This window comes from Mustela nivalis (genome assembly GCF_964662115.1).
Source record: "Mustela nivalis genome assembly, chromosome: 3".
In the NCBI taxonomy this organism is placed as follows: Eukaryota; Metazoa; Chordata; class Mammalia; order Carnivora; family Mustelidae; genus Mustela; species Mustela nivalis.
In genome coordinates this window covers 59,765,588-59,793,322 of record NC_139022.1, presented here as the reverse complement: position 1 = coordinate 59,793,322, position 27,735 = coordinate 59,765,588, and the positions used below count along the sequence as shown (strand labels likewise).

Sequence of the window (27,735 nt, the reverse complement as noted above, 5' to 3'; positions counted from 1 at the left end):
GATCATGACCTGAGCCAAAATCAAGAGTCAGAAGCATAACCAAATGAGCCACGCAGGCACCCCACAATCACTTTTGCCAAAATTTTAAACCATTGGTCACATGGTCCAGAGATCCAAAATCAGCACAGTGCCTTGTGACAAACCAACCCCACTTACCATATTTTACTTGTTTCCCTTCTGAGAAATTTCAGCACGAATACTAAGATACTTTTCCTGACATACAATTTTATTTTTCCTTCAACCCACTTTCATTTACTCAGTAAACTTTACAGAGACAATATCATGTATTAGGCACTGGCAAGACCAAGAGCATACAAAATTCTTAGCATTAAAAAACCTCTAACTTCATATGGAGAGACAGTCATGTCAACCAGTAAGTGTCGTTCTGTGCTATTTTAAGATAAGTGATCTAGGTGTATAGGGAGCACTACATATACAAGCAAGTCAAACAGAGTAATTAGGAAACACAGAAAAAAATGTATCATTGATAGAAAAGGAGAATTGCTTGTAAGCTTCTTAAGACACCATTTTATTTTTTTCCAGATTACTTAACCACAGAACTTTACACAGGTAAAGGTGCCCAACAGAGACTCAAAAAATAGGTGGACAGGAATGACTGAATTTGGGGGGCTATTATGGGCTATATTCTTGATTATGTCTTGATTAGTCATTTGGATGAGTGGCTAGTTAAAATTCTTTGTTAATAAATCAAAATTCTAGGGGTGCTTGGGTGGCTCAATGGGTTAAAGCCTCTACCTTCAGCTCAGGTCATGATCCCAGGGTCCTGAGATCAAGCCCCGCATAGGGCTCTCTGCTCAGCAGGGAGCCTGCTTCCCTGCCCCTCTCTCTGCCTACTTGTGATCTCTGTCTGTCAAATAAATAAATAAATAAAATCTTTAAAAACTAAAAATAAATCAAAATTCTAAGTGAAAGGAGGAATCTTTCCCTTCATATTCTTTAGGTTATAGTAGTTCTGGCTGAAGATAAAAGAAAACAGCCTGAATCCAGGTTACTCTAATGGCACGAACCTATTATAGAATGTATTTTACCTATGTATTAGAAATATAAAGTACTTATTTTATCTAGTTGTTCTTAGTAGGATTAAGAGTATACAAAGATTAAGTAAGAAATAGTTTATACTGCCACAGAACAATCTCCAGAATATAGTTAAGTAAAACACAAACAAAAAAAAAAAAACAAGATATAAAACAATGTTTAAAGTATGCTTCCTTTGTATAAGGGAAAAATACACATTATTTGCTCATATTTTTAAAATAGCAATAATGGCAGTATATGACAACAATTAAAGTTAAAAATGGTTATCTACAGGGGTGCCTGGGTGGCTCAGTCGGCTGAGCAACTGCCTTCGGCTCAGATCATGATCCTGGGGTCCTGGGATCGAGCCCCACACCTGGCTCCCTGCTTGGTGGGAAGCCTGCTTCTTTCTCTCCCTCTGCTTCTCCCCCTGTTTGTACTCTCCTTCAACCAAAAAATAAAATCTTAAAAAAAAAAATGGTAATCTACAGAAGGAGGGACAGAGGAAGAACAGCAGGACAAGGTTTGAAATGGGAGTCGTCAGACTGAAGACATGTAAATGTTTTACATAACTTTTTAAAAAAGAAAATCCTAAAAACTTTAGGAAAAACAGACACAGGTTCAGAAAAAAAAAAAAAACTATATTCGGACAAAAAATTTGAGCTAAAATTGTTGAAAAACTCCTCCCTATTAAAGTAATTGTTTCAGGCCACTCCTGTAAATGCTCTTTCCAGAATAAAAATCTGGGCGTGGTCAGTGTTTCTATAACAAAATGCAAACACCTATGAGGGCTTTCAGGAATTTGTCTTTGCCAACCTATTTCTAGCCAGTTTCCCACTTAAATCCTTAGTTCTATCAATGGCAAACTACTTGTAATTCTGAGAGCCAGTTTCTCTTTCCACTTCCTGCTTTTGCTCACGTACTTCTCTTTTTCTTTCCTCACTATAGAATTCCTACTTGAGCTTCATCTCAGAGGCACTTCAACATTTTTCCTGACTCCATTATTCTCAGTTCAACCTTAAATTAGGTATCTTCCTCAACACTTCCAAAACGTTATGTACATACCACAATCTTGGCTGTGCATACACTTTGTAAAGAACGCTGTAGTATTTTTGGTATCCTATCTTTCATATTCTACTATATGTTTCAAGAGAGTTGGAATTTTTACTTGTTGTCCTTTGTATACTGAACACCAAATGAAGAGCTCAGTATCTTTGATGCGTGGTTGGATGTACATATAAACAGATCAAAGATAATATATGGGTTCAAATGCTTGTATAATTCACAAATATATTTGGTCTACAAGAAATATTGCTGAGCTCCAACTAATGTTCTATTTATTTAGGTAACAACCAATATCAATAATCTATACAACATAAGTCACATAAGAGTTTAAGCATTATCCTTATTATATTAAATCCCGCTACCACATTACAATTAAGTGGTGGATTAAAAGAAACACTGTATTCCTCACCTTTGTCAATTTACAAAACAAAACCCACCATAAATTTATGGGCACTCTGATAAATTGCTTTCAGAGGGAAAATTAAATAGGAATACAACATTTAAATAATAAAATAGCAATTCAAATTAAAGTCTCTTTGCAGGCCTGTTTTTATATTCAACTTCAAATACAAACAAGAGAGCAATGTAATGAACTACCATATATCTAAAAACCAGCTTCACAATTATCAATATACCAATCTTATTTCAGAGGAGATCAGGCGCGTTCAGGGTGGTATGGCCGTAGACAACCACTCTTATTTCAAATAATCCAGCTTCCTAAACACATACAATCTCAGGCATTTTAAAATTTTAATCCATAAATATTTAGGTAATACAAATAAAAAGTTTAACACTATTTTTAAATATCCACAATACCAGTACCATATCTTTAAAATACCACTTACATCTGAATTTCAATATGAAATTAAACATTAAATAATATTAAATATTTAGTTCAGTTTACCTCTTTAGTCACAATTTTGTTTCTTCAACTGACTGAATAGGAATCCAAGCGAGATTCACAAATTGTACTTGAATCATATTTTTTTAAGTTTCTTTCATTTTTTAAAGTTTTTATTTAAATTCCAGTTACTTATTATACAGTATAATATTAGTTTCAGGTATACAGTATAGTGATTCAATACTTCCAAACATCACCAGGTACTCACCACAAGTGCACTCCTAAACCCCATCGCCTAGTTAACTAATCCCCCCCCCCCCAACCACCCCACTTCTGGAAACCACCAGTTTGTTCTCTGGTTAAAAATCTGTTTCTTGGTTTGCCTTTTTTCCTTTGCTCATTCATTTTCTTAAATTCCACATATCAGTGAAATCATACGGTATTTTTTTTTTCTCTGACTCTTTAAGTTTCCTTCATTAATTTGACAGTTCCCTCTTCATTTTCTCTTGCAATTTATTTTGTGGAAGAAATTAGGTAGTTTTTCTTGCTTTTTCAGATTTTGCTAACTTCAACCCTTGTTATTAACATATTTTCCTGGCCCTTATAGTTCGTGTAAACTCTTAGATCTAGAGACTCAGATTCAAATTCAGCTTTCCTTAGAAAGAATAATTTTTGAGTTGTTATGGACTTCTATCAAAAGAATCTTAAGTTTGGCTGTCCTTTTTGAGTGAGGTTAAATTTCAGCTATGGCATTTTCAGCCTTATCTATTCATTACACAGTTTCCTATAAGCTCTGTATCTAATGTTTTTAGCAGCCATTGGTCATAATTGCTTTATCATCTATTTATTTAGAGGCAGTAAAATGGTGATCTATCTTTATTTACCCATTATATAATTTCATTAATAGGTGGAATACTTCTATAATGAGAAACTTTGGTAATTGTTAACCTTAAGGTACAGTTCATACATGAAAGCCATTTTTATTTCTCTTCCTTGTCAGTTTTGAAAGTTAAATTGCTAGCATCCTTTCCAAGTCAATCAATAATTTATCTGTCTCATTAACTCATGGATTTGAATTATCTGATGAATTTTAATCCACTGTATCATTGTTGATGTCCAAATTGTCCCATCTTTAGCCAACAGGAAACCCTGTTCTTAAGGGTTTATTAGTTCTGAAGTCCTTTTGACAAGAACTCAAGTACTCTTTGATAGCTTCCTCACTTTCTGGTCTGACAAGAAGAACCAGGCTCATCTTGCATATTTCAGAATATAATTCAGGTATTTCATCAAAAGCCCTGCTTCTGTTTAGATTAGAACTTAAATTTCAATCTGAGTCCTAACTGAGCCTATAACTAGTGATTGGTCACTGTTTTTAATTTTGTTTTCAGGGGCTCGTGCGTGGCTCAGTCAGCAAAGCATCTGCCCTGAGCTCAGATCTTGATCCCAGGGTCCTGGGATGCAGACTCCCAAAGGACTGCTCCCTCAGCAGGGAGCCTGCATCTCCCTCTGCCTGCTGCTTCCCCTGCTGTGCACTCTCTCTCTAACAAACAAAATCTTTAAAAAGTTTTGTTTTTAATGGAAGGTCCTAGAATAAATACTTTAAGAGACAATGCATTAAGAATTTATACTAGCTTTCCAATTTTAATTTGCAGGGTTATTATTTCTTTAGTTTTATATTTATAATATCACTTGGGTTGAGTTTTTTTGGTTCCAAATAACATTAACAAAATTACTGTCTATCTTAGATTATATATAATAGTTCCAAAATAATACCGATATTATTAACATTATTACTAAATATCAAGATTTCTTTACAATTCTTTTTGTCCTTCAGGAATACACACTCCTAGAATCAAATTATTGTTTTAATGTCACCTGAAATAGTTTATTTCTATATAGCCACCAATTTGGCTTACCTACAGTCATTTGCTTTTTTTTCATTTTATAGACTACTTTTTTATTCATCTCAATTTAATCTTGCTTTATTATCTACTTGGGTCCAACTTGAGTTTACAGAAGTTAGTTAAAATCTACTATCCATCCTTGTCTCCTCTATACTATGTCCTTTCTCCCTTATAGTTCTTTTTTAAAATTTTAAATTTATTTTCCCTTTTTTCAATGTAAGCAAATTGTGCTTAAGAAAGGTATGTTTCGGGGTGCCTGGGTGGCTCAGTGGGTTAAAGCCTCTGCCTTCGGCTCAGGTCATGATCCCAGTGTCCTGGGATCGAGCCCTGCATCCAGCTCTCTGCTCAGTGGGAGCCTGCTTCCTCCTCTCTCTCTGCCTGCTTCTCTGCCTACTTGTGATCTGTCAAATGAATGAATAGAATCTTTGAAAAAAAAAAGAAAAAAGAAATGTATGCTTCTATCCCCTCTTTTATAAATAATCATTAATATATTAACACTATTAAATAAATGATATATTATATACATATATATTATTCTAGAGATCATTCCACAGCAGTAGATATGTTCCCCCTTCCTTCATACAACTGCACATACTCCCTTTCGTAGAATCATCACCGTTTCAGCTTGACCCTCAATGATGAACATGCTTTGCTTCCATTCCTGTGATATCACATTGATACAAAAAGATGGCCCTGTGCATATATCTTTTTGTATTTATGACAGTATATCCTCTGATTTGCTATTTATTAACCAATATAAAAACATCCACTTTGAAGTGTTAAATTTGTAATCACATAGCACCCAGATCCTGATAGCTAAGTACTATTCTACACTTATATGAACTGAGAGACCTTTCAGAAATGGCAGATTCTAGGGGTGCCCGGGTGGCTCAGTTAGGTGTCTGCCTTTGGCTCAGGGAATGATCCCAGAGTCCTAGGATGGTGCTCCACATCAGGTTCCCTGCTTAGTAGGGAGCACGCTTCTCCCTCTCCTCCTCCCCAATGTTCATGCTCTCTTACTCCCTCTGAAATAAATAAAATCTTAAAAAAGAAAAAAAAATAGCAGATTCTTGGGACAGGAAAATAAAAGATGAATCTAAACTATCTTCCTATGCCAAAAAGCAAAATACTTGGAAAGGAAGGAAAAGCAAAAATGGGGACATGTTAAAAGAATAGGAAAAAAATAAAACAGGACACAGGAACCACCCTCAAGAAACTTTCATTGGCCAAACTGACCTGAATATCAAAAAAGATCATTAAAAAGTTATTCCCCAGTAAATAAAACAGGAATCCTTGAGTCCATTCTGATGATAAGTAGGTAGGTAGTAGTTAACCAAGAAGAAAGACAGGGGAGGGTTCTGATAGGGCTCTGAATGCCAACTGATTAATGTGAACAGGAGAGCAGTGTTAGAAAATTACCGTTTTGCAATCATTATAGAAAATAGGTTTAGGCAAGAATCGTCAATACAAGCTAAATCCAAGGAAAGAGTCTGATGAGTAGATACTTGTAGTTAATTTCTCAGAAACTGCTTTTTAGTATAACAGATAAATTTGAAAATAGTTGAAAAACCAGGTACCACCTTGTCCTGATGATCAAAACTAACATCAATAGGGACAGGCAGAAACATAAGCCTCTAGATATACTTTTGAGAGAGATGTATCATCACTTACACAGTATTCTAGCCAGGGATGCATATGGTAGACGATGCATAACTTAGATCTAATCATAAGTGAACATAAGACAAGCACAAATTGAGAAATACATTCTGTAAAATAACTAGCCTATCATCTTCAAAATGCTAATGTCATGAAAAACAAAGAGAAGTGTTACAGATTAAAGAGACGTGACAGCCAAATGCATTATGTGATCTTAGACTGGACCTGTACTGAAAAATGATAAGGATGATTGACCATAATGGAATAATGACTAAAGATTAAAGTATTATATCAATGTAAACTTTTCTGAATTTATTAACTATACATGGTTTCTGTAAAGGGGTACCTTTGTTCTTAGAAAATATATACTGAAGTATCAGTGCCTAAAGGGGCATGATTTTTGCAACATGCTCTTAAAAAATTCAGGAAAAATAAATATGTATTACATTATGTATCAAGTATTCAGATATGTATGTATAAAGGCAAAAAATTAAAAAGTAATGAATCTGGGCAAAAGATACACAAAGAATTTCTTGGTACTATTTTTGCAACTCTTCTGCAGTCTTCACTAGTATTCCTTCTCTATTTATCCTTCACTTCTCCAATCAAGTTTTTCTAGATCTCCACTGATTACATAAGATACATAGGCAGGAAGTCTGGCACTTAGTACATTGCTTAATATAAGCCAGTTGTATCATAGGAGTGTTACTGCTTAAATCTATCTCTACTCTCTAGAACTCTATTTGACAGACTCAAAAAACATGTGACTCAATAAACAGTTAATACTACTACCTCTCTGCTTTTTATTCAAAAACATCATAAGCCTAAATCTTTTATGATTTTCTTGTTCTTTCCTCCTGGTTTCTCTGCTTCTATTCTTCTTTTTGGGTTTTTTTCTTTCTTAAGTTATCTAACTTAAAATTGTTAATGGTAAAATAATTTTTGAAGAATCAGAATATTTAGAACACTAAAACTAGGTCCATTGTCCACATGCTCACAGTTGTCTATATCCAAGTAGCATTGGTTCCTTACAATGATGCCTATAATCACCAAATCTCTATATGATCTTCACTAGTCACCTCCCCCAAATAAGTATCTTATACCCAGACATCTTCATTCATTTACGTTATCTGACTGGCCCTTATGGCCCTTTCTCTCATTTTACTCTAGACAAAATTTAATAGCACTTCATAGATTTCAAAATATCTTCATAACTATATTCTAATTTATCTTTGCAACAACAAGAAAAAGTGTCCTTGAAGGTACACATAGAAGTTTTTCTAGATTCTTTCCAGAGCAGGCAAGCCTTCCAGGGTCCCAACTTTAAAGAGACTTAATTCCCTAATCAAATACTTAATTTCAACTCCAACCTCAGCCTCCTATTCAGAGACCATGTATATTTACATCTTTTTTACATCTTCCCTGTACTGCCATGTTTGCTCAGAGCTTACTGCTCCTTACTGCTGACTTTAAGGTCCCTTTTGTTCTGGCACATGAAGGTTTTCTCTGAAGTTCAGCAATGCACTTACTTTTCGCCCATTTCCCCAATTTTATTTAGGATTCTCATGTGTTTGTGGGTAGGATATACTTTACTTTAGGAGAATCTATGTTAGCTCAGCCTTGCATATGACAGAATAGCAACACCACCTCCTTGTTCTGCGCTTTACTCTCCACTCAAATCAATCCTTTAAAGAAAATACCAAGGCCTAATGGGTAGATGAGAAGAACATATTTTCAAGTGAATAAACAAAGATTCTTCTATATTACAAGGAAAAAAATGTTCAAGTATTTTTTTGCTTTTTTTATCACAGAAATTGGAAACTATGTCTGCAATGGCACATAAGGGAATAAAGAATAAAATGTGAATGATCTTCTAAGAAAATGGTAACAATGAGCAGCTGCTTTCCTTACCGTCAGATAAAAGAAGAAACTGGCCCTGATAAAGGAACAGGAATAGACTGAAAAAGCCAAGAAAGTGGTATAGGACTGGGGGCGGGGGGAGAGAAGAAATAAAGAAAGAGTTATTGGATGGATGCAAAAGTACCAAGGAGCAATAAAAAGAAACTCTCAAAACAATAGCAGGGAAGGAAAAAACAAAAGGCTGTGTATTCAAACATATATGTCAAACATATGCCTGTATCAAAGGCTTACATCAATGATTTCTCATTTTAATTCCATTAAATAATGTATTCTTTTATTTTCTTTTGTCCCTAGGACATCAAACATCAAGATCTTCCTCCTTGTATATGCCATTTCCCCACTTTATCATTTTCAAAATTTTTTAAACTGGTCATAGTATTTAGATGGAGTAGACTCTAAGGAGGTAGGGCAGGAAAGCTATAGGATACACTGAAAAAAGGTAAACTGATTTTCCACAGAAATATTAATAGAAAGTTGTATGCCTGACAAACACAGTAATACATAAACAAAGAAATGTATTAACTATTTTAAGGAATAAACATATTGCACCAAATTCTTACTTCATGCCTTGTTCCCTCCCCTGATTACTGTTTAAGAGTCAAAACCATTCAAAAGGACTTCTTTGGGGGGAATTCTGAAAGAATTTTTGAAAATTCAGAGCTAACCTGATGAGTGCTCTGAAGTTCAACTTTTTTTCCCCTAGCTTTCTAGCTCCTTCTTCTCATTGTTATTATATTTATATATGTACACCCTTTAGACAAGCCTCAAGTTTCTGCCACATGGAAATAATAAACATACTTAAGGATTACTGTGAAGATTAAAAGAGATATAAAGCATACAGTCTGATGTATTATAGGAACTCAACACTGACGACTATTAGGGGAAAAAAAGTTCTTTTTCCTGAGTTCAAGATCAGAATTATTACTCCAAGGACTACTTTAGCTGTTCTTCAGAATGTCATAACTGTCAATGTAGATATCTAAAATGCCTGTGAGTTAAACATACAGATATACTAAAGTTTTCAATACAAATTGCTTAATAAAAAAAGGAAACAGATCATAATTACTACTTGGTGCTCTGTGCCAGATCCTGGGTTCTAATTTAATCCTTTCACTTTCATATAATAAACAACTGAGGCTCAGAGAAGAGTAAGTGACAAAACCAAATACCAATACTATTATAACAAAAGTGTACAAATGATGAATACATATAAAGAAAGAAAATTAAGAAAAATGAAAGCCGCTAATTTCTTAGTATGACAGGAGTGATTTATTTTGAAATAACATTTCTTTCTATTTGTGCCATATGTTTATATGCTCTTGCTCGTGTCTACTTGCTCCACCTCACTCACCCAGGATCCATTTTGTCTAACCTTTAGTAGTACATAACTGTCCTGAAGTTTTCACTGCTATATGTCCAGCTTTCAGCTAGATGTGGCCATGTAAACAGGTTCCATCCAACCAAAGGGATATGGCTAGAAGTGATATAGGATTTTTACATCACAGCCTTAACAAAGTGACTTGCCTTAAACCTTACCACTCCCTCCCCATTTTCTTCCTGCTGGCTGAAAATGGCAGCTCACAGAGCAAGAGAAGCCATGTATTAAGATTAGGAATAGCAAAGCTGTCCCACGGGCCACAGTACCTTAAAAACCCCAAGGGGTAAAGCTCATTGAGAATGAAAAAGAAGTAACTATTTTGAGCCCCTGTGTTTTGAGGATCAGGTCTAACTGAAAGAGAATACTGTAAATTTCTGGCATAGAGAACACCTTAACTGGTTCTCTGATATACTATAATAGTGTTAATGTAATAAACATTTTTTGAAAGAATAAGTTCTGTACATAGATAATGTGAATTCATTGGCTCATCTCTTCAACAAACAAATACTGAGTAAGAATTTCTAGTAGACACATAATACCATGGGAAAAAGTAAAACTTTTGAAAATTAAAGATATAAAGATGGACTGATTCCTCATTAAAGAACTAGAGTTGAGGGAAATGGAATCAGGGGCAAGGCTTTGTGGAGGGAGTGATTTAGAGCTCAGTATAGGTAGTATTTCCCCTACTTTTCACTCTAAAGAATGATTCCTCTCTGAAGCAAGAGATAAAACTTTTGGCTCTAACATTACTCAAAATTATCATATTCTTTGTGTAACCTTCTCCAGTTTCTCCAGGCACATCACTGTTCCAACTCACAAATTCACAATATTTTGCTCATATGATTTTAGTAGTGCCTTCGCAATATTATAATTATTTGTATACATGTATCTCTTTTTAAAAAAAAGATTTTATTTATTTATTTGACAGAAAAAGAGCACAAGCAGGGAGCCAGCCAAGCAGGGCTCAATCCCGAGACGTGGAGATCATGACCTAAGCTGCAGGCAGAAGCTTAACCAAGTGAGCCATCCAGGTGCCTCATGTGTCTTTCTTCTAACTATATCCTGGAATTCATTAAGTCAGAGATTTCATTTTAGTTGTTTTTATAGACCATTATTCACTTCAACAGGACTAGAGAAAAAAAATATGGAAATCTGTATGTACTGAGGAAATACTTAAAACAACAACAAAAAAGTATTAGTGGCCAAAGGCAATGGCTTTCAAACTTCTTGGACTATTTTGTATATGTACAGTTCCTATCATGATGCAGTATACACATGCACGTGCATGCACACATAGGCATAAAAGTTTGATGAACTAGTATTCTAAAAAAGGTACACAGTATTTTCTATTCTAATTTACACTATTCTCTTTTAGTAAGAACGGATCCTAATCCTTTAACATACTATTACCTATTATTTAAAATGTATTACCCTAGAGTAGTCATTTAAAAAATGAAAAGAGTTCAGCTAGATGATAACTGAGACCATACCACCTTTATTTTAAAATCTGTATCCACTTGATTTTATTATAAGCCATCAAATAAATACCAAAGGTTTGAGAAAACCTGGAATATATCTATCCATCTGCATGGTTCTGAAAACCAACTAATGCTGCTGCTATGGCTAAGGAACCCAACGGTTCCTTTTAGCATTCTATATTACCAATCCAAGTCAAAATGCTACTATAAACTCAAAGTACAGTATGCTTCTACCACCTTAAGGCCTCCAACTGAATAAACGATAATAAAACTGCTAGAATTAGATGCTAGAAAGGGTCACATTTAGCATGACTAATTTAAAAAATGACTGGGTTTAGTCATGTTGAATATGAGTTAGACAGTAAATTCAAAATTTCTCCACTAAACATTCAGAGAACCAGATGAGAAATAAAGGCTACTATATATACATTTGCAAGTCGCTAAATGTTAGTTTCGTAAAATACATACAAAATTTGTTATAATATTAATAACAATACACATCTCTAACTCTGTAATTTTGTTTTTTTTTTTTTAAATGGGGAGGAGAGAAAAGGAGAGAAGGAGAGAGAGAAATGGGGGGAAGGGTAGAGGTAGAGAGAGAATCCTAAGCAGGCTCCGGGCCCAGAGAGGAGCCCGACACTGGGCTCGATGTCACAACCCTGAGATCATGACCTGAGCCGAAATTAAGAGTCAGATGTTTAAAGTCTGAGCCACCCAGGTGCTCCTCAATTCTATAATTTGTAATTATAACAAGGAGATGAACCTTAACTATAATATTTGTTTTCCCCATTACTATTACCTATCATGCAGAAGTCTAACATACGTAGAAATTGTAGAAATTGTATTTCAAGGAAAACCTGAGTAGCTCAGTCAGTTAAGCATCTGCCTTCAGCCCAGGTGATGATCCCATGGAGTCCCACATTAGGCTCCTTGCTCAGCAGGGAGCCTGCTTCTCCCTCTGTCTCCTCCACCTGCCGCTCCCCAGCTTGTGCTCACTTGCTCCCTGATAGATAAATAAATAAAAACCTTTAAAAAATTGTATTTCAAAATAATCTTCAAAATAATTGAGCAGGTGGGAGGATTTTGAGATTAAATTAGATTGGCCATGAGATAAAATGTGAAGCTATATGATGTATACATGAGAGTTCATTTTACTACTGTCACTATTTATACATATGCTTAAAATTACCATTCACAACTTTTCAGTCAACACTAATAACAAAATAAATGTCTATATTTAACAGTTTATTTTTAAAGAGATTATCCATTTGAGTAATTTGTTTTAAAAAAGATTTTTGGGGGCGCCTGGGTGGCTCAGTTGGTTAAGCAACTGCCTTTGGCTCAGGTCATGGTCCCAGAGTCCTGGGATCAAGTCCCACATTGGGTTCCCAGATTCATGGGGAGTCTGCTTCTCCCTCTGACCTCCCCTCTCATGCTCTCTCTCAGTCTCTCTCTCTCTCTCTCAAAATAAATAAAAATCTTTAAAAAAAAGGATTTTTGAAATTATGTATATGGTTTTTATTATGTCAATGAATACTACAGCAGAACAACTAAGTTCTCAGGACTATATGCTTTACTTTCCAACAAAGTTATTTGTAATTTGGTATTTCATCAGTCTGCAGATACACAGGAGTGTGCTGCACATAACAACTACCTCCATTTACTGTAAGCTGTTCAATTAAGAAAAAAAGTGAAATCATCAATGTAGTATAATATGACTGAGATAAGCTACTGAACACTAGTTCAATCCTTTGGTATAAAACATAGGGTAAAACTGGAATAAAGAAATTATTTATATTTTTCATACTCATATACAACTGTAATTCTTTTCTTATAAAATTTCCTTTCAGATCAAACTTCCTCCTTTTATTAATGGAAGATTTACTCAATTAGAAATGGGAATACTGTAGTAGTTGCATCGAATGGCAATAATCATACTATAATCTACTTCAAGCACAAAAAGAATAGTCTCCTTTCGGGATATTCAGACTAACTCCACTCTTGTCCTATGGCCCCATCCCTTCACATAATAGCTCTTCAGCACAGTATTTACTGCCATTTCCTGGGTATAAAAGTTACTCTGCTTTTCCCCTAAGCCTGTCAAAATGCCTCACCATCATAAAAGCCACATTATCAGAACTTTAAACATGCAGAAAATCTAAGATCATCACAGGTTTACACATCTCTTGGAAAAAAACAAAATTCATTCTAACACTGGGCTTGATAGAGAAACTAACCACTTGTGGGCACATGGTGGCTCAGTTGGTTAAGCAACTGCCTTCGGCTCAAGTCATGATCCAGGAGTTTCAGGATCAAGTCCCACCCTGGGCTCCCTGCTCAATGGTGAGTCTGCTTCTCCCACTGACCTCTACCCTCTCACGCTTTCTCTCTCATGGTCTCTCAAATAAATAAAATCCTTAAAAAATAATAAACTAACCATTTGCTGCCTTATGATCAAACTTCTCTGACTCCCACCTTTGAACTGCAGCACACTATTACCTCTTTGTATTAACTATAACCACTTGATACTGCAAATATTTAAATCTGGTTTCTTTCTTCACTATAAACTTCACAGGAGAATCTCCAATTTTAACATCTCATGCAATCTACCACAAAGTTGATGCTTAATCATCTAAATTAAGCGTATGAAGACAGAGAACTGTACTTCTGAAAGCAGAAATGAGAGATGTGAAATAGCTAACATGAATGGTTTTCATTAGAAAAGAGCTTCTCACTATTTTTGTGCCTTATGTCTCATCTCTGAGAGATAGGTACTGTAGACACTAGGTGCCAGAAGCCAGTACTGTTTAGCCAGAGCTTACCATCTTTGTACTTCATTCTCAATGATAGCTTAGATCTCAATCTATCCACACCAAAGTACTCTGAAGTGCAGTTTAACATTTAAAGCTGACTTTTGACTAAGCAGTCACCTCATATCACAGCGACAGATAAGATACCTTTAACTATAAACAGCAATTTTTTCAGTCTTCATATCTAAGAACTTGATTCCAGTACAATAAATTTCTGGAGTACCTCTTTAAAACCAGTGGCTCTGACAACCCGTTTACGTGGGTATTACTCTGTCAACACATGTTACATTTGTTCAGCTATCCTTCTCTTTTTCTCCTTCCTTCGCTTAGGACTAAACCATTCAATAACTTCAGCATAACACTGAATAAACATCAGACTGGAGAACTGCAAAGCCAGCATGTCCAACACATTATTAGGGAACTTACACTTATTTATTGGGGGACTATGACTCTGTAAAAACTTTCCTCTCCATCCCACTTCTGACTATACACTATTTGTTCTTGCTTCTTTCCATACTACATCATTTCTTACCATTAAGGTTACAAAAATTAAAGAGTTCCATGAAAACTTCCCATATAGCCCATTACATTACTCTAGCACTTTGCTCAATTCCATTTTCTTCCACCTCATTTGTTTACCTATATGGTTCCAAGAATCTGAACATACCTAATTGTGTGTTAAAACCTAGCTACCGCATTATCACCTCTAAATCATAATAATCTTTCTTCATTAACACGGCATGATACTGAAGGATCCCAGGTGAATAGCTTCTCCTATATGTATATGAATTGAATATGCATATACAACTCCTGGGAATCTTGTCAAAATGAAAATTCTGATTCAGCAGATCTGGGTCAAAGATGGGAACTTTTAGGGTGAAGGAACAATTCTGCCCAGTAATGGAGTAGTGAATAAATGATTCTATGAATTTTTTAAAAACACATGAAACTGCATATCAGAGAGTAAATGTAATATATGCAACTTTAAAAGATCAACCCATGTGACCGAAGAACAGAGAATGGAATGCAAACTGTGCCAAATGACTCTAACTTTATTACAAATTTATGACAACCACACTGAAGAGGGTGGCAGGAAGAAACTAACATTAGTAATTTTAGAAAACAGTGTTTTGACTAGAAACTGTAAGGCTAAATATCATATAAACTGTATACTGTACATAAATACTGTATTATAGTTGATAAATTTATTTCTTCTGGGACTGTGGCCTAAAAATTCTAAAATTGCTTTACCTGCATCTGACCTTGAAGTACATGATGGGATGGTGGTTGATAAGAGCCATGTTTCTCCCTGAAGGAGACTGCAGTTGTAAAGGAGCAAGAAAGAGGGGCGCCTGGGTGGCTCAGTGGGTTAAAACCTCTGCCTTTGGCTCAGACCACGATCTCAGGGTCCTGGGATAGAACCCCGCATCGCATCCGGCTCTCTGCTCAGCAGGGAGCCTGCTTCCCTCTCTTTGTTTCTCTCTTCCTGCCTCTCTGCCTACTTGTGATCTCTGTCTGTCAGATAAATAAATAAAATCTTGAAAGAAAGAAAGAAAGAAAGAAAGAAAGAAAGAAAGAAAGAAAGAAAGAAAGAAAGAAAAGAAGGAAACAAACAAACAAACAAACAAGAAAGGAAGGTTAGGATGAATCCTGTAGTACAGAATTAGACATCAATACAAACTCATGTCCACCTTAATATGCATACTGATAGAGATGCACAGATATACACAGATATACTAGAGATGCGTAGATATACATGGTTTAGTATATATACATATACTATCTAGCTTATCTGCTTTTTCCACTGAGAGGACCTAGAAGCAGAGATACCTGGGTAGCAACAAGCATACCTAGCACCCAAGTCTTGGTTTCTAATACCCTTTTCTCCAATAAAAGGATCCAGGGCTCTCTTCAATCCAGGGCTGATTCTAGGGCAAAAAGATAGAGGAGTATGTAAAAAGGATACAGAGGCAAACTGGAAAGATAGCACCCAATGGGCAAGGCTAGAACAATTTGAGCAACAAAATAAACCACTTACTGGATTATAACCCAAAGCATAAAATTCACATATGGAGGTCCAGGCTTCTATAAATGAATGAGTAAATAGAGGAGAAAAGACTTCTTTACAGAAGAATTCCACTTAATGTATACAGATACTCTCTGTCAGTAGGAGATGGAACTTAATTCCAACCTTCCCCCCAACCATTTGAGAGAGGGCTAGACATAGTCACTTGCTTCCAAAGCATACAGTGTGAGAAAAAAAAAAAAAAGCAGCAACTTAAAATAGAGAACCCCGGCAAATATTATGTTGGCTATGTGATGATGGTTAATATCATGTGGATACTACGCTTCCCCTGTATGTGACTAGAAGAGCACTTCATCTCTGTGATACTCTTTCCAAAAACTGATAACCCCAGTTTATCCTAATAAAAACATCAGATAAATCCCAACTGGGGGATATTCCATAGGATACCTGGCCAGCACTTTAAGACTTAAGGAAATCAACAAAAAACAAACTCTCACAGACCAAAGGATACTGTGGAGAGTTGACAACTAAATGCAACATGGTACCCTGGATTGAATCCTGGAACAGAAGTGGCATTAATGGAAAAACCAATGAAATCCAAGTAAAGTGTGGAATTTAGTTAGTAGTTTTTTTAAAAAGATTTTTAAAAATGGCTATAAATCTGGTTTCCCCTTCTGGAGAGCAGGAATCATAATACTGCATACATCACAGGAGTTTTATGAGGATGAACTATGATAAATTCATATAATAATCTGTACACTACGTGTACCATGCCTGGCTCAGTCAGAGTAAGAGTTCAATAATCATTGCATGCCACATTATTATCGATTCAAAAGAAACGAAATGTACTCAATCTCTTGCTGGCATGGGCCATGACACCATCCTTTGGGGGTTCCCAGGAAAAAAAAAAACAACATCAGTAACAAAAGTAAGTGGCTAGGTGATAAATGACTCCAAACAGTTCCGTGTGTGTGTGTGTGTGTGTGTGTGTGTGTGTATAACTACACACACACACAGGAATTTAACATGAACAAAAATCACTTGGAAATCTTGTTAAAATGAAGATTCTGATTCAGGGGGACAGGGTTGGGCCCAAGGTTGTACATTTCCAACAAATTCACAGTTGATGCCACTGTTATTGGTCCAAGGACTATAACTGGAACTTTAACTTTTCTATTTATGCATTTTTTTTTTAAAGATTTTATTTATTTACTTGAGAGAGAGACCGTGAGAGAGAGCATGAATGAGGAGAAGGTCAGAGAGAGAAGCACACTCCCCATGGAGCTGGGAGTCTGATGCGGGACTCGATCCCGGGACTCCAGGATCATGACCTGAGCCGAAGGCAGTCGTCCAACCAACTGAGCCACCCAGGCGTCCCACTATTTATGCATTTTTTTAATTTTCTCTAAAAAAGATAAAAAGATAAAAGGTTTTTCTTATTTATTCTTTACCTCTTCCCTACAAAGAAATACTCTTGTTTTTTCTATTTTATTTTTTAAAATATTTTATTTATTCATTTGACAGAGAGAGAGAGATAACAAGTAGGAAGAGCAGCAGGCAGAGAGAGAGGGGGGAAGCAGGCTCCCCGCTGAGCAGAGAGCCTGACGCGGGGCTCAATGTCCAGACCCTGAGATCATGACCTGAGCTGAAGGCAGAGGCTTAACCCACTGAGCCACCGAGGTGCCCCAATACTCTTATTTTTAAAAACAGAACCATACCAAATGTAACCCATCACCATGATCTTAAATCAGCAACTACCTTAGTAGTATAAAAAAGGGACAATTACACATTAACATTTGCCTCCACATTATCTCATGCCTATGCAGATAAAAGGAATATATTTGAACCTCAAATCATACACAATTCTCTTATCCTTACCAGTTGAAAGTCTCAAAACTTTACAGTAACCTAGATTAATTACAATCCTAGACAATACTATGAAAATTCTAATTCAGTAAACTGTACTTGGAGAGAGAGTAACCTATTAAGTTCCTGCTTAACAGTTTATTCAATTTTCAAAATGTTAAGATATGGTACTTAATGTCAGATCATCTAGGATCAAGTATAGGATATTTGAGGAAAGAAAAAACTAATAGGAAAAAATGAAATTACATAGAGCTGAAAAACAGGGATTAACAGAAAATGGTGTAAAAGAGCCATACTTCCCTGCAAATAATTACATCATGGGAAAATTTAAAAAACCAGTTTCCTTAACTGAATGATTTCTAGCCATTCCGGTTTTGTGATTTCATGTTTTCCTGCCTTTCTTAAAATATTTCTTAGCAGAAACATTTGAAATTTAAGAATGAACATTTTTTTAAAACTCTGAGATAACTGCAAAGTCAGCTCAGAAAATACCATTTAACTGGTATAGCCTTTAAAAATCATTCAAGTTTACTTAGTGAAAAAAAACTGACTTTGATGGCAACAAATCTTTCTGGTATGAATGTACATAAATGCAACACATCAAAAATGGTGTACCACAGTAGTTTCCAACAAGACACTAACAAATAAATACATGGTAAAGAAACATGGCCTGTGTTCAAATTAACTTTGACTTGGTGTTAATAAATTTAACAGGTCCTTTATTTTTTTTTAATTCTTTTTTTTTTTAAGATTTTATTTATTTATGACAGAGAGAGAGATCACAAGTAGGCAGAGAGGCTGGCAGAGAGGGCGGGGGGGGGGGGGGGGCAGGCTCCCTGCTGAGCAGAGAGCCCATGCAGATGTGGGGCTCCATCCCAGGACCTGGAGATCAGGACGTGAGCTGAGGGCAGAGGCTTAACCCACTGAGCTGCCCAGGTGCCCCTTAACAGGTCCTTTAAACTAGGGGGCTTCTCAAAGCCTTTTAAAGAAGCTGAATTTCTATAAAAGGAGATTTTCATTTAGAACATTTCCACTGATCATATTTCCTACTCTTTGCTTACAAGAAATACTTTAAAAGTTCAGATCCAGTTATAGTTATTTGAACTATAAAACATTAACAAAAATATTTTCTATAAAGCCAAGGAAATTTGTGTGACAGAATTCTTCAAAATAAATATAAAATTTACACACATATATATTTAAAACATACGTAAATATTAAATCAAGCATTGTTAATGCTATGAAAAGCTATAATGAAATAAAGAATTCTAGGAATCAGGTTAATAAAGCTCAACTGCCAGCCACAGATTCACCATAACAATGGTTAAGACCATTGCAGCACATCAATAACAGTCTCCCTCACTCTGTAAAAATTTTTCAAGAGCATCATATGTAGATGCTAACTAAAGTAATTCAAACAAATTATCAAATTTACATGTACAATTTTAGATTATTAAAAATTAATCTGCAGGCTAGGAGAGAATTTGTTCTGAGTAGCAAAATGTGACTGTATATTTACATGTACAATTTTAGATTATTAAAAATTAATCTGCAGTCAAGGAGAGAAATTGTTCTGAGTAGTAAGATGTGACTATGTATTTCTGGTCTTCATCCACAAATTATTCCAGGATTAAATCATTCAAGAGAACTTTAAAATAAAAAGTCTAACCAGAATTTGGAAAACTTGATTTTTTTGTTTGTTTGTTTTTTCCTCAAACCTACATAGCCAAGAATCAGTACTCTGAAATCTTCCAAAAACATCTTTAGAAAGCTTAACTTCAGTTATATAATAAACTTTGCGCTGAGTTTAAACTGATGTGCAGGTGCATCCTGACCCACATTTCTTTGTAAATAAGTTTCAAAATTGTCAGTTATAGCATAGCTAAAGAGACATCTTCCTGTGTACTCTTCCTTCTTTCAGACAGTGGTCATAGACAGCTTTCCACATGGAAACAATCAAAAACCATTTTTTAGTAGAAAGCTAATTATAACATCTAAAATTGTCAAATGACTCCTTGCTTAATTTTATTTCATTTCATAATGGAATTTCCACAAAGGAAGAAAGAAAATCTAAAGCAAAAATCCATTTAAAAATTCTACCCAATAAAAATCAAGTTTTACTTTAAAAACTATTTACAGTATGTATCAATTTTAAAAGCAGAGCATATTTCTCCTCTCTTCACTCTATAGTAATATTCATAGTTACTAGAAGTGTTCTGTTTTTTTGCGGGCAGGAGGTGGCTGGGGAGAATGGTGGTTGAGGGTTGTTAACAATGACAGTGGAGCAAAGGAAAAAGACAGCATAACAGCAGTAAGGAAGAAAATGAAAGCAGATGAGCAGCAGGTCTCCCTCCTGATAAATACCAAGGCAGTTGCAGGAACAAGATAACTTGACAACCACACTTCTCAGAAGTGTACAGTCCACCTGTATACTAGAAATAGTAACTCAGAATAATTAGGGAATATGATTTGCAGTTATTTTAAATAAGTATGCGTTGCAAAAGATTCCTTTAAGTACATCTGATTTCACAGGGTTTAACTTTTTTCACTTATACTACCAAATCTATCTCACTGCTCCCCTCTAGATATAGCAGCAAAATACATAAAACATTATTAGAACAAATGAGGGCTCAGAATGTAACAGCACATGACCTCTCTGAATACTCAACTAGAGGATTTATTTTCAAGAGTCTTATTTCGTAGTTTGTGAGTAGTTTAGTTCCTGTGTTTCCTCTAGAAAGTTCTACCTCTTAACCATCTCATTGTTCACTAACAAATAAAAGAATGTGTACAATCACTTACTATAGTCAATTTACCTGTAGAGATTTGAATCAGACGTGAGATTCAAAACTCTTCCAATTTAGCCTCTCAAATCTGTTGATTCTTCAACTCTTATTGTCTAAAACCTTATTATACTTTGTAAATTAAGTAGTGAGATGAAACTTCAAAATCATTTAGTTCAATTCTTTTTTAAAGTTGAGATCGTTCAGAGAACTAGTTAATGCAGTATCAGCTCAGGTTTTATAATGTTTAGACCAATACCTGTTCAACTAAACAATGCTGCTTTCCATAATTGTTCCTTTCTCTCTATGATGTTTTTGTTATACAAACAGTCCACTGTGAAAGCTGATAAACTAAAGTACACCTAGCATGACCAGAAAACACCAAATTTCAAGTCATATAGTAGTAACACTGCTTTCTCTTCTACCAATATTATTTCTGCAACCCTCCCAACTACCAAAACTTTCCTGTTTCTTGTCCATCACATTTCTCTACCACCATAATTAAAGTTCCAGTTATGTAGTATTCTATGGTACCTAAAACATGATGCTAATCATAGTAAGCAAATACTGAGTGCTCATTATATCAGAACTACTTTAAGCCCCTTCTACAGAACACTTCACTATTCTCAACTTTAAGATAAATAATACTATAATTCATATTCTATAAGTGAAAAAGACAAAACCTCAGAGGTAAAGTCATCTGCCCCAATTTATACAACTAATAAAAAGTAGAACTGGGAAAAGTAATCAGGGGGTCTGACTCTGATGTTCACACCTGATCTCTACTGGTAAGTGTATATAACTATATGGACTCCATCAATGTGCAGGTAACTCAAAATCTGGGGGCTACAGAAGAATTTAAAGTCTTTGTATTTGAAGAGGTTTTTTACACATTAAAATAGCTTAATACGTCTTATTCCCATTAACTATGTCTTCTTTGCAAAGACATGGCTCAAGTAACTCATTCATACATAATTAAAACTGAAATTTAAAAAGAAAATCAGAGGGGTAAAAAGGGTTGCAGCAATATTCTAACAAATGTCCCAATCGGCGTTGGCCGAAAGAACTTTTGCACTGATAGAAATGTTTTCTATCTGTGCTACAGATCATGGTAGCCATTAATCACATGTGGCTTTCAGCATTTGAAATGTGTCCAATATGACTGAATGACTACATCTTGAATATTCTGTAATTTTAAACAGTTCAAATTTAAATAGCTACATGTGGCTAGTAGCTACTATACTGTACAGGAAATGTATGGATGACAAAATGCCAGAAAAAAGGTGAGTAAAGAACTTCTTATTGCCTTTATTTGGAGAGTGCACCAATAGTCAAAGCTATTTAAGGGTCTCTTTTTACTTAGTCTAGTTTCAATAACTGACCAAATAATATAAACTTCCAAAGAGATTTAAGTCACCTAAACTTTCCATATTTAAATTCAACTTTGTATATCCCAATAAAAAAAAAATAAAACCTGTATTATCAACAAAACTTCATATATCAGGAAATTTTTTTTTTTACTGTTTGGATAACTCAGAGGAAGAATCTGATCTGGAAACTCTGCCACCTACTAGGAAAACTAAAGAGTCATGCAAGTTTTACATTCTCTTCATAATAAATAGTTGTAATAAAGTGCTTACCTTGATTCTCCACTACTGTTTCTAACACTTTCTTCATCACTGTGTCCATTCATTGTAAATACCAAGAAGTTTTAAGATAAAATATAAATCTTCCCAGTTTAAAAGATGAATACAAATATGAACTCCTTAAACATCAAAAATTCACAGATGAATTTTCTCCAACATTCATAGGCTTCCTGGGCCCTTTTTGATTCACCTAAAGAAAATATATTGAGAAAGTAAGAAAATTACCTATAGAGGAAAAGATGAGTAAGTCTACCTGGAACTTATACAAAGCTACCTAAGACAATCAGAAATGGTAAGGGAGGAGTAAGGGTCTTTCACTCAAAATACTTAGGCTTCTATTAAATACATTCCTGACTACTTACTAGAATTTAGTACCACTGTTTATTTTTGACAGAAGAAATTAAAATACATGTGGAGTGATAAGACTTTTAGACTGACTGCAACTGTGTATCAATGCACATATATAAACATTCTAAACAGATAACTAAAACAAAGTGCTAGTATGTAACATATACATATCCCAAGAACAGAAAATGAAGTCTCATTAGACTTATTAGATACTTGGTCAAACAAATGGGGGGGGGGGGGGATTACCTTTAATCAAGCACTAATTCCTATTACCCAGAACTTATATACCCAAGTGGGGGAAAGTTTTGAAAATGCTCACATGAGAACAGAATATAAGTGTATCATATAATTTCAGGGGAAAATGTATAGGTCAAAACAAATGTGTTCCTTTCACAGGTAAACCAAGAATGGAGAGATAAAATGTAAATAGTAGTTATCCAGTCTGGACTTGCAGCGGTTCCATTAAAAAAAAAGAAAAAAAGTAATAGAATATACACTAGGATTAATTAAGAAATGGGCTTGGGGTAGAAATCATGAGCCAAGACACAGCATTTCCACCTTTCAAGATTTCAGTCCAACACTGAGAGTCACCTACAAGCCATCCACGAATAAACAAAGGAGATCTCTGGCAGGGGAGGGAGAGGAAGAAGCGGGGGAAGGAGACGTCAGATCCTTCCCCAGCTAGAAAGTACCGAGACAGGCGCCTGAGAGCAGAGCTGTCCGCCGACCTCAGCAAAGAGAATTTACTCCTACGATTATTTCCACTCCACAAAAAAGAGGGGGAAAATACGCTGTTGTCAACCCAATTATAGTAAACTCTGCATCTTGATCGGAATTTTATTTCTCCAGAGACTACAGTCCAGTAGACTGCAAGAAACGGTCATCCAAAAAGTAACTATTCCATGCAACATTTATTCTTAACGTTAAATATTAATTCCAACTAGTCAAAGACCTTTACTATTAAACAATTATGTCCTAAAAACCTAGGTACTCGAACAAACTGCCGCTTACCCAAAGTCTCTCTTCAACCAGAAAGTTCACAACTCTTTTCGTTCTTTCCTTTTCACTCCTTTCGCCCCTCAAAATGGCTTTCTCCGTACAGTGAAACTTCCTTTTCCCCCTCATCTTCCTTCTCCGACTAAGTCCTCTTTCGGAGAGAAACACCCTTAAGTTCTGAAGCTCCAGGCGCCAGCAGCTCTGTCCTGCCTTTCGCGCGTCCTAACAATGACTCTTTCCCCTAAGACGCTAAACCTCTTTGAATCTTCCTGCTCTGCGCCCGTCTTTTAACAGTTGCTCCGCTCCTGCTAAGTTTTCAACGCGGTCCTCGAAAGGAGGCTGGAAACCTTCCTCCTCCCGCATCCGTACTTTGCAGCTTCGCTCCAATCAGCCTCCCCACCAGATGCACAACACCACCCCCCCACCACCCCCTCCACCCCTGTCCCTCTCCCGGCCTTCAGCCCGGTCCCGGGGTCTCTCTTCCCGCCTCAAACTTCCCGCAGACCCGCCCCGCGCCCTCCCGGGCTCGCCCGGGCCGCCGCCCCCTCCCCCTCCCCGCCGCTCCCCACGTGCTGGGAGTCCGGGTCGCGGCGGGACTAAAGCACCCGGCAAGTGCTCGCCGCTCTGCCCTCGCCGCTCTCCCCTCGCGGCCCGGCCAGCCCCAAGCCGAGGAGGCCCAGGCTCGACTGCCCGGCTGCCCGACCGTCCGGCGCGAGGATGCGCTCTTTGGCGCCGGCCTGCGCTCGCCACTCACACGCCCCCTGTGCTCCGAGCCCGTCAGCCACTGCCGGCCCTCTCAGAGCCGCCCCGGCCTTCGCCCGGCGCTCGGCCTCTGGGCCGCCGCCCGGGAACCGCGCCGCCCCCGCCCTCCGCCTGGCCGGCTCCCGTCCTCCCCGCCACATCCTGACCCGCCCGCCGCCCCCTTTCTTACCGGCGGGCGTGCAGGCTTCGCGGGGCGGAGGGAGCCGACTCGATCGGCGGCCTCCCCCGCGCCCGGGCCCGCGGTCTCTGCCGCTAGTGAGTCCTCCGGCTGCGGGCGTCTCGGGGTAAGCAGGAGTCCGTGAGGAGGAGGGGGAAGGGGAAGGACGCGGAGGGGAAGGGGAAGCCCCGGGCCGCGGCACCAACGCGCGATCCCCTGCGGAGCGGATCCAACAATCAATTCATTATTGAAGCACCAACGGCGAAGGCAGCAAAAGCCAGAAGTAACGAGCCGTCGTCGTCGCCGCGGCCACGCGCGCGCTCCCGCTCCCGCCGCTTATCGGCTCCCGGCAGCCGCCATGACGCCGAGAGAGCGAGCGCAACCGTCTCCGTCGTAGCCGCCTCCGCCGCCGCCACCACCGAGGTCGCCGTCGCCTCCGCCTCCCGCGCGACGTAAGCTCCTCTGCTCACTCCCCTTCCCCACTGCGCGCGAGGCGGGCCGGCGGGCGAACGGGCGCGCGCACGCCGAACACCTCCGGCGGGCGCGCGGGCGGTGGGAGGGGCCACGTTGTGGAGTCGTGGGGTCTAGAAGGAAAGCTATTGGTGCTGAGGCGGGCCAAGGGTGAGTGCGCGCACGCGCGGGAATGGGAGCGCGCACGCTGGCCGCGCGGAGGCCGCCGGACTCTGGCCACGACCGTGGGTTGCTGATCCTTGCTCGGGCGCCCTCTCTTAGAGGCCGGGAGTTGAATTCCGGGAAGTGGGAGCTGCAGGCTCGCTCCGTGCGGGTATGGACGCTACTGTCACTCGGAACGATTACGCAAGGACATCGCGACTGAGAGACTGAGAAGCTACGGGGGAAGCCGGGGGGTGGGGAAACGCTAAAAACTACGTTGGGGCTGGGGTGCCGCGGGGGGCCAAGTTGGATAAGCCGAGGGAGCAGGGGCTTGCGTGGAACCTGGTCGCCCAGGCCCCAAACCATCACTCCCTCCGACCAGTCTGAGCGCCTGTCCAGAGGGGTGGGGAGGGGGCTGTGCGTCACACCAGGCAGCTTGGGAACCCAACTGTTGGGCAACTGTGGTCACCTCCGGCCGCCTCCTACGCTTAGGCGGCCTGTGACACGGGCCCCCTCCGGGGTCTGATACCCCGAACGGGCGGGGCTCTTGAGGAGATGGGGGAAAATAGAGACCGAGGTGTTGACCTCCTGTGACACTTCATCTGTGGATAGCCTTTGCCTGGTTCAGTAAAAAACTTTTACGACCTTCCCAGGTCTCTCTTCCTGGAGGGCGGGGTGGAGGGTGCGGTGCGGACTCGCAACAGAAAAGCAACTCCGGGTTGTTAGTAACTGTGTCGGTTTAACCTGCTGCAATTTAGTTGACGGTTTCTTTCATAACTGTAGCTGCGGGCCTCAGTTACAACCCTTTGTCAGTGTGGAAGGAAACACCTTTCAAGCATGGTGGTGTCTGGTTTCACTCTTCTTGAAAGCATTTTTAAAATCAAAATTCTTTTTATACTTTTTTTTCCCCCCCAGTTCATGGATCAGTCTTGACTCACTGGAGGTTAATGATAACTAATGATAATCAGAGAGGTTAACTCTCTAATCCTATTCGCCACTGATTGGATTTGGTGCAAAGTCCCAGCTTCCAAACCAAATGAGTTTGAATGCGGTAGCTGCATTCCCAAAATAAGTCTTTTCGTCTGTAGAAAATTGTCATGTTAGTCCGCCAGCTGTTGAAACAGTTTGATTTAAAGCCTTCGAAAAGATCTCAAAACATAATCCCAAATATGCGTTCATTGTATGGAAGTGTATTCACCCGTGGGAAGTAGGGAAAGGCAAACAAGTATACATGGTCTTCTCGAAAAAAAAAAAAATGTTTATTATGAAGTGGTAAAATGTAACACTACCTTTTCTTTTGTCCTAGTTATTAAAGAGCTGTAGTGCTGGGTTGTGAAGAATAAGATTATAACAAATATCCATTTCTAAAGTCCCTAAAAGTAGGAACTAACTGCTAGTTTTTAATGTTATGCTTTGAAAATAGGGTAAAGGTGCTTTAACAATAGGGTCTTCTTGTGCCTCAGACTAATTTCTTTATTGGATTACTAGTAAAAGGAAAGTAAAAGGGAAAAGCCCCAGAAAAACAGTAACCATTGTAGATAAAGAATTTTGTAATCAGAAGAATGATTCTGATAATAAAGACTTGAATTATATCTGTACTATATTGTATCATCTTACAAAAAAGAATTGTATGATTTATATATATATATTTTTTTTTCTGAAATCATATCATAAACCTTTTTAAACTGCCATTTGGATATGATACACTACACATAAAGTCTATAGACCCTTTTTTTTTTGTAAAATAAGTCTTAATAAATTTATAACGAAATACTGAACCTTGGAGGTTTTTATTTCTGGTAATATCATAATATACTTTATGACTCCACAGAATTTTAGAATTACTGTTGAGAATGTGGGGAAATACAGGGTAAGTGGAAAGTGGGAACAATCTTGCCAGTTAATTTTTTTTAAGTTATTTAATGAATAAGGCAAAATATATAATATATAAGATATATAATAAGTCAAATAGTTTGACTGTTTGTTACCTGCACAGTTAAATTTTTAGTTTAACTTTGTTTGGACAAACTCGGTCTTTATTTCTATCTGTTGTACTAAAAACAGTAGTTGATAATCTCAGCACATGACTAGCAAAAATCCTTGAAAATTAATGTCAACCAGGAAGTCTTGATGATTTCCCATTTGAGAAATTTCATATTCTTTGGAAAGCATGTTATTTTTACAAAATTTAGGGCAGTAATTTGTGGGTTCTTGATTCTGATTTGCTCTGTTAGGACTAGTTTCTGATGGGTACCCATAGGTGAAGATAGATTGAAAACCACTTATCTGGAATTGTGGGGTGTTCAACATAAACACAACTTTTCTCATGAACTTTTTGGATGCCCAGATAGGATTTTAATTCCATAATTATGTTCTTATTGCCTGGAGGATTTGTGTATGAGAAGTTGCTAAAACAATCAGAACAGTATTTAAATAGCCTAGAGGGGCGCCT

General features: G+C 37.7%; 1 protein-coding gene and 1 long non-coding RNA gene across 3 annotated transcripts in view; one reads left to right on the top strand and one right to left on the bottom strand.

Annotated features, from left to right (window-relative positions):
* Positions 1–25,410, bottom strand: part of CHD1 (chromodomain helicase DNA binding protein 1) — a 71,826-nt gene extending 46,416 nt beyond the window's left edge. For both annotated transcript variants that reach the window (XM_082723843.1, XM_082723844.1), the window contains exons 1-2: positions 24,684–25,410; positions 22,403–22,598 (exon numbers count right to left, since the gene is read on the bottom strand). In XM_082723843.1, the coding sequence (XP_082579969.1) occupies positions 22,403–22,455 (53 nt within the window). In that variant the 5' untranslated portion in view covers positions 22,456–22,598; positions 24,684–25,410. The remainder of the gene's footprint in view (positions 1–22,402; positions 22,599–24,683) is intronic.
* LOC309861188 lies at positions 24,995–27,054 on the top strand. Its single transcript, XR_014309811.1, has 2 exons — positions 24,995–25,123; positions 25,404–27,054. It is a non-coding gene; the product is annotated as an uncharacterized lncRNA (long non-coding RNA).
* The last annotated feature ends 681 nt before the right edge of the window (positions 27,055–27,735 follow it).